This window comes from Schistosoma mansoni, chromosome 6 (assembly GCF_000237925.1).
Source record: "Schistosoma mansoni strain Puerto Rico chromosome 6, complete genome".
Taxonomy (NCBI): Eukaryota; Metazoa; Platyhelminthes; class Trematoda; order Strigeidida; family Schistosomatidae; genus Schistosoma; species Schistosoma mansoni.
Genome location: NC_031500.1, coordinates 6,837,302 through 6,845,129, shown reverse-complemented (window position 1 = coordinate 6,845,129; position 7,828 = coordinate 6,837,302). Strand labels below are relative to the sequence as shown.

The 7,828-nt window shown below is 39.2% G+C and overlaps 2 protein-coding genes across 2 annotated transcripts; one reads left to right on the top strand and one right to left on the bottom strand.

Annotated features, from left to right (window-relative positions):
• Positions 1-245: 245 nt before the first annotated feature.
• Positions 246-497, bottom strand: Smp_165690 (hypothetical protein; the record flags this gene model as incomplete). The annotated part of the gene is made up of 2 exons (XM_018798113.1): positions 246-338; positions 375-497. The coding sequence occupies 2 exons, from the start codon at positions 495-497 to the stop codon at positions 246-248; spliced, it is 216 nt and encodes a 71-aa protein (XP_018653087.1).
• A 1,284-nt stretch (positions 498-1,781) lies between these two features.
• Smp_203150 (uncharacterized protein) lies at positions 1,782-1,988 on the top strand (the record flags this gene model as incomplete). Its single annotated transcript, XM_018798112.1, has 1 exon — positions 1,782-1,988. The coding sequence occupies one exon, from the start codon at positions 1,782-1,784 to the stop codon at positions 1,986-1,988; it is 207 nt and encodes a 68-aa protein (XP_018653086.1).
• Positions 1,989-7,828: the final 5,840 nt, after the last annotated feature.

Below are 7,828 nucleotides of genomic sequence, written 5' to 3'. Positions count from 1 at the left end.
ACCTCAACTAACCGTTGTGTGAGAATTGACTACCTGATAGAGTCGGACAAAATTCAGTACATGCTTCAAACTTGGACACATGCAGAAACGAGAGCAACAAACTTTCATCAAGAACACGCGATCTGCCGACTGAGAGATTTATACTTCTCAATCACAGCATTGTATTTGCTACAATTTGTGAGGCGATGGTGTTGCTTACTAAAGCATCACTTTCTGACACAGCTCTTGGTCACTTTTCCAATCGTTTATTCATTGGGCTGATTAACGAAAGTAGCGTCGAACTTTAATTCGGCGAACAAACGAAGCCAGGAACCTACGGTTGACAAACTAGTTGAAAACTAAAAACAAAATTACAAGGTCGTACTAGGACCTACCCGTGATGATAGATCATGACAAAACCCAGCCACGATCAGAATGAGTACTCGAATAAGTGCTACTAATTCGTATTCAAGAGTACAACCAACTCCAGGGAAATCAAAATCCGCGGTCCCAAGCATGAAACCCCTAGCAACGATACTGATCAGTAAATTGAGAACGAAGTCAGTTGCGTCTACTATCGTAGCACGAATAGATGCAGTTCCGAGCAAATCTTGTGACCACGTGGAAATCGAACATTTTGAAGCATCTGGCCGCCGCTTTAATCACCGGGCCGAGCACCTACATCCTGGAACCTTCCCTCATAAACGTGGCCTGTTTGTCGCAAACAGGAGTCCCTAACAGCATTACTAACTCTATCAAAAACCTCGCTACATCTGGTCACCTCCGTATTTGAATGTCGATATCTGTAACTACTTTGACCCTAAATACTATATGTTGTAAGTAGCTGATGAGAACCTAACGAGATAAGATGAGTTCATACTATTCCGCACTCATCTTTGTTATTGCTCTTACAGTATCTTACTTGGAGATGTCTACTCGATCTGCTGATAAAGACGTTACATGGACGGACGTAGTGCCGAATAGAGACAACGGACCGCAAGTTAGTTTGGAACTGATGGGACTTTATAAAGACTACGTAAGTGGACATGAAGACAACTAAGCTGGATTTTTGCAACAAATAAGATAGAAGGAATTCAATCAACAGAAGTTTATTTAAACGCCATGCAGGCATGTACAGGTTGCGCTAAAACAAATGCATATGTTGAAAAAACGAACAGACCTCGGCGTGACCACATGGGAGTCACCAGGTCAGCCAAATATCTGAAAACATAGAAAGTCAGAGACATTAGTTTAGCTAAAACATTCAGAAAGGTTTTGTTACATGTAGTGTATTCAATACAGGTCTGTGTAAATCATCACAAATAAAAACTTACCCGGTCTCTTAAGCTGAATCACAGGATTGTCGTCAGTCCAGACAAATATGATCTGAAAACGTAGAAAGTCAGGGACATTAGTTTAGCTAAAACATTCAGAAAGGTTTTGTTACATGTAGTGTATTCAATACAGGTCTGTGTAAATCATCACAAATAAAAACTTACCCGGTCTCTTAAGCTGAATCACAGGATTGTCATCAGTCCAGACATATATGATCTGAAAACATAGAAAGTCAGGGACATTAGTTTAGCTAAAACATTCAGGAAGGCTTTGTTACATGTAGTGTATTCAATACAGGTCTGTGTAAATCATCACAAACAATAAAATTTACTTAGTTAATAGAGCTGACTTACGTTGTGGCTCACCATAGTTTAACGTCAGTCGTTCGGGTACAACAACATGACCCGTTTTTTTCCTAGTTATTAGATGGGATGTGTTATCGGATATCAAGGCCAATTCACTAGCTCATGAATCACAGTATGAAACTAGGAGATATTATACAAGCCCAAAAGGACTGCGTTTATATCCATTTATATCTGTATGAACGCAGGTCACGCAACGCCTGGCCCATGTCGATACGAACAAAACAACTTCAAGGATGTTCAACTTCCAATTTAATCGGAAAGATCTGTTGTGCCAAGTCATTGCACATAATTGTTTTAATTGATTCTTAATATGATCGGTTTCTCTATTTTAGTTCTGTGTGCTCATGCTTTGTTTTTAAGGAATATCATACGTTTTCAGTCTCATCCAATGACGCCGCATTGATCAATACATTATAGTGACTCGAAGTTCTGACATTATTGGGTGGAAATTACGTGCTATTTGTTCCTTAACATCCATATCTTCTCTGTAGAGGAGAAATTCTCATTACAGAAAGGTATAGTTCTCGTTCCATTATCATGAAATTCTATGAAGAAAAACGTAAGTTTATGATAGAAAGAATGTTCATGGAATAACAGATGAAGTAACCTCCAATACTGTAGCGACTCAAACAAACTCTGATCCTTCTTTTGAAGGAGTCAGCCAACAGTGTTGTCTATAACCTAGAAAGCAAAAGCAAGGAAAAGCTTGCACGAATTTTCGTGCTCGCCCTTTGGGTACGCTTTCCCAAACCGCCATCCTTCTTGGGGGTAGTTTATCACTAGGTTGTACATGTGATCCTTCGGGACAGAGGAAATTGTAGGAAATGCCGCAGATCCTGTAAGTGACTCCCTTAAACTTTCTTTCATATATGCGTTTCGAGTTTATATTTTCCATGCAAACTGAAAATGTGTAGTTTCTTATCTAATTAATTCTTCATTGTTCATCTAAAATGTTAAAGAGGGTGATATACCTTTCGCGTTAGGTGGCGACTATGTAACAGTTCTTCTAAGGGATATCTCAAGCAAACATTGGGGAGGGTTCTGAAGGATTTAGACATCAGTCCATCTAGAGTTTTAGAGGGACTTTAAAACAATATCATCCCTAAATTTCAATGGGTTTTCCCCCTTGGGTGTACATATCTAGCTATTAGTCACCGCCCAAAGTAATGGTATTGAGACATTCGACTGGGCGTATTAAAAGGAGAACCAAAGTTAACATATGTTGAAACAGTATGGATGTTGGATCCATTTTGCAAGTGAAAATCCCTCCATGCATACATTTGTGATTTCTTCCTTCCGTTTTCTTTATTTGTATATGTCGTTAACATTTTTGATACTAATTAAGACTGTAACGTCCAATTTTCTTGGTTTTACTATCGTTTTTTATTGAGTCTCTATATTCCTTACTGAGCTGTATCTAGTTTGTTTTAATTGCTATTATTCTGGCGTCTGCCATATTGGCTGCTCGCTTTTTGATTGTGCGGTTGATTTTGACTGGGATCGTGCATTTTTGGTTGTAATTTGGAGCACTTTCCCAGAAATTGAAACACTTTGTGTTATAAAATAGCCGCTCAAACGAAATCTTACTTGATCTATCCAGAAAGGATAAAATAACGCTTATCTTTTGGTGTTTTTGGTAATTTTCATATATTCTTATCACTTTGCTATTTATTGTAATTTAGATTGAATATTTTGGTATCAATTGTTGGTTGAATAACCGGGTGGTAATATTTGTTTAGGTAAATTTGTACATTTGTATATATGATGAAATTTAGAACCGTGTTACCCAAAATGCCTTGTTCTGATTTAGATTGGGGCACAAGTGTATAAAACTATTCCTCGGTTATTCGGCCACATCCAAACCTATTGGAATCTAGGTTCGGATCTTACAATGGAAGGAGAATAATTTGTGTGTTATTCTATTATCATTATGTTGTGATAAACCTTCAAAATAAATAGTTCTATACGTCCCCGACATTGATCTTGACCTCAATATTTTCAACGAAGGCACTCGATCACGCATCCACATCAGATCACAGTCAGGTACGTAATGCTAATCATCCCTCACAGCAACTAGCCAGATCAGATCAAACGCTTCTCAACAAACCAATAACCTTCTCAAAATATCTTTAGACTCCTTCACTCCTGACCTCCCCGGGCTCAAGGCCTTCCAATTATGAGGAGGCTACAGAGAAAAGCGTTGTTGAAGCCTGAATATCAGTGGCACCTTTGGCGATTAGCCTTACGTGATCTGGTACACCGTACTATAAACTGTGAGCTTGTTCTTTTCTGTAACGTTATGTATTTTTACTCACTTCGATATCACATATGTGTTTTCGGATTTTTTCGCCTACTTACTGATTTCGCTGTTGTAGTGCTGGAACACGAATCTAAATAATCAAGGATTAAGACCATTGAGACCTCTATTTTTTAAGTAATGCTATTCCGACTTGATAATATCGATGCTTGGTTCTGTTATACAGAGGAAAAATACCAATCTGCACCCTAATTGCTGACCGATTCGCGAGTTTATTCATACGTTCGTAAGGTGGTACTTCGAGACAGTCCACAGGAATTCCTCGATCCATGTTTTATACTATTTGAAACTCTCTATCAATAAGTTATCGTAATTGTAGTTGCTGAGTGCTTGAAGTTCGAGGCGTCGTAAACGATCGAGTGGGCCACCTCGACGATATGTAAGGCCTTGCAGAAGGTGTCAGATCAAGACATTTATAGATTTGAGTTGGGTATAGCCATATTCCATCTGATAAAACTGGTTCTTCAATTGACGAAAGTGATGCCACCGTAACGAGGAATGATATCGGAAGAATCTTTAATGATATCATGTTGTCGCGACGATTTACCGATCGGGACAATTTTGAGACCTGTTTGAAAGAAGTATATAAAGTAATAGCACTTCTGTGATTAGTAATTCTTTTTACAGTATACGCATACTAATTGTTATGTCATTATGTAAAAAGAACAATGATAACCCAGCAATAAAGCATTTTTTCGTCAGATATTTTTGTACTTATGGACGTGAATGCAGTTCGTCAGAATCAGATGCTCAACTTCAGGATGTAAATGATGATAGTGATCAGCATTGTTCCGAAGAGCATCCACCTTCTAACTCACCACCACAACCTGGACAAAGAAGATGACTTTAGTCATCTACGTATGCTTCATTCCAAATGAGTTTATCCCTCAGGTATAAATATTGCCACTGCCAATCCGGAATTCGGGTCCGTGAAGTAAATGGTGAGTTAAAGGTCACCTCCATTAAAACCATGCACAACCATCTTTGCACAGAAGGGTGCATTCCTGTAGACCCTTCGAGACGATAGTTAACGTCAAGTGGACGATTATATTTAAGACTGTTTCTATTGAGTAATACGCCAACTCGTAGCTTACGACATTTGGTTTCTTTGAAGTTACACAAACAGCTTACCAGGGACAATATGGCCAAAATGCGATCGCAGTTGTACCCAGGTTGTTAAACCCACATTCGAAGTAATTGAGTTTAGACAGCCAAAATATAAACGAGATGTTACAGCGCGTCCAGCCAAACACCGAAGTAAAGGTATTCGATAAAAATGGAACATACCTATGATTTTCTTCAATTTCAGGGGGAAAATAGTTATTTATCACGCGTTTCCAGAGGTAGTATGTATTGACTCGGCTTATCAGACCAACAAAGTTGGACAACTAACGAATAATAACAACTTTGTATTGAAGTTTTCCACTGTTCCGACTAGTCGTTACTGATAGTCTTGAGCAAGAGCAGACCGTTATGTATGCTATTTCTATGCGAGAGCGACGCGAAGACGTCGTAAGACTACTTGGGCACTTCAAAGACACGATGTGTGGTACATATGATACACGCACTTTTGTTATGGATTCCGAATAACTGGAATTCTCTACCAGAACACGTAATATCAGCATCTTCTGTTGATATATTCAAAGCGAGATTGGACCTCCACATTGTAACAAATTGCAAGGATTAAAATAGGTTAGTAGACCTCCTATCCTTATTACTGAAGACTGGAAGCGACTGAAATTACCGCAGTACAGTCTACACACAGTTATGCCGATATACAACTCTATTCGTTCCATGTTTTAAGAGTAGTTTACAGAAAGGTAAGCGTTAACTGTGCAAAATATTTGCTGTAGTTCAGAAATGACGACGTCCGCATATACTTGGATCATCTTGTAAAAACCAGGTGATCTGACATGTAAGCTTCGCTTTTCATAGCCTATTTTATTCAGACTTACTGGGAAGTACGAGTGCCTGAGAACCCATTTTCCACGGACCTTTGAATACATAAGGGATCACTGGATTGACCGGGAGTCGATTTAGGCTGGCTGTTACCGGTGACATATACTAAGCCTGGGCAACTACAGAAGCAATCGTGTGGAAATTGCTCATAAACGCTTAAGAGAATGTCTCAGAAGAGGTGATTCTCTTTTATCGACGTTCTGGAAAAGAAAGCCCACTGACCTACGTTTGTGTCCATATGACACTAAAAAGGATTTGCAACGTTTTCCGAAACATGAGGTAAGAAATATAGTTAAATGTACCATTCAATCTGGGTCCCAAGGTCATTTCAAACTCTTTTAAATGAGTTCACAGCTTTCGCAGACAAAATTGTAACTGTAAGTTATGGACATTTTAGGAAAATGAGACATGAATTCATAGTAGGAGAATACATGCGCTGCTACGACAAGGGCACGATGTACGTTGTTGATACTTCACGTGCACGACGTGCTTGTGAGCGTTCCAATGACATGTTGCCATGTAGTCATATTTTGTATGCACATGCCAAAGATCTAATCCGTAGTGTGTGTTTCTTGGTCACTATAATCATCATAGATTTATTTAGATATAGCAATCGTTGGACAAAGTACTACACGATCGACTTGGTTTTCCAAACGTTGGACAACATATCAATCTCTGCAGGGAGTGAAGATCTGTTAGAGAAGTTCACTAATAACTACCACTCAATACATACTCCTGGTGAACCTATGGTTGACAAACACATCCGTTCATGATTTGAATTGTTCGAAGTCATTTGCGCACAAGTTATGAGTTCCATTGGTTATTAGTGAACTTCCTCAGCAGACTTTCGCTCTGTGGAGCTTCACGTGCCATTTGTTCAAAATGATCAAGTCAAAGCTTGGTAATGATACCTACAATTTCATTGACAATGTTCGACAAAAAGAAAAATGGTTTACACTTTTGTGTTACAAACGCAGTATCAAAACAGCCAAATAGACAAACGGATTCCCTATGTCACAGCAATCATCCAACCTATGAATCCATAGTGCGTGCCGATGGTTTAACAATAATGTTTGCTGAATTAAAAGCCTACAGTTAGGTCTGAGAACACTTGCGAAGCCAGCTGAAAATCAGATGGACAGGAGATAATTATTTCAGTTTAAATGTTTACCGGAAACTAATATAAAAGCAGCGACTGGTATTTAATTACAGGTCTAAAATGCGTTTTGCTCACCTTTCCATTGGATCACCATCCGCGCTTATTTACTTTATCTTGTAGCTCTAAATAAATCCCAAAAATCAATAGCTCTGTCAGTGTTCGACATTGGGCGCTGACCACATTGGTTTTAGCGGACTCATTTAGCTGAAGGCGCTCGGTCATGCATCCGTACCAGACCACGTTTCAGAACGGTGTGCGAAACGTCTCCCACGATCATTAGCCAGATTAGACCAGTCACTTCTCGATATGTTGATAACCTATCAAATACATCTTCCAACCTCCGCGCTTCTGACTTTTGATTTTACTGGGTGGGCGCGATTCGATTATAGAAGGTGTCACTGGTAAAGTGTTGTCAAATCACCATGCTGGTGGTATCTTCAATCTCTTCAGTCGTGTAGGAATGTCTGACCTGCAACATCCATGGCTTATGTTGTTTGGTTCTCTGGACAGGTTGCACTTCGGAACCGTGAACTCAAAAAGTCCATGAATATATAAAGACTGCTGTCCCAATTTTCCTATTTTGGGGAAAATTTTGACCGTTTTGGGTAAATTTTGAGGAAGCCGCAATGGAAAATTTTGGTGAATTGGCATAAAACCCCCGAAATTTCCCCAGGTCCGGGGAAAATCCACAAAATGTTCGGGTAAATTTTGAGT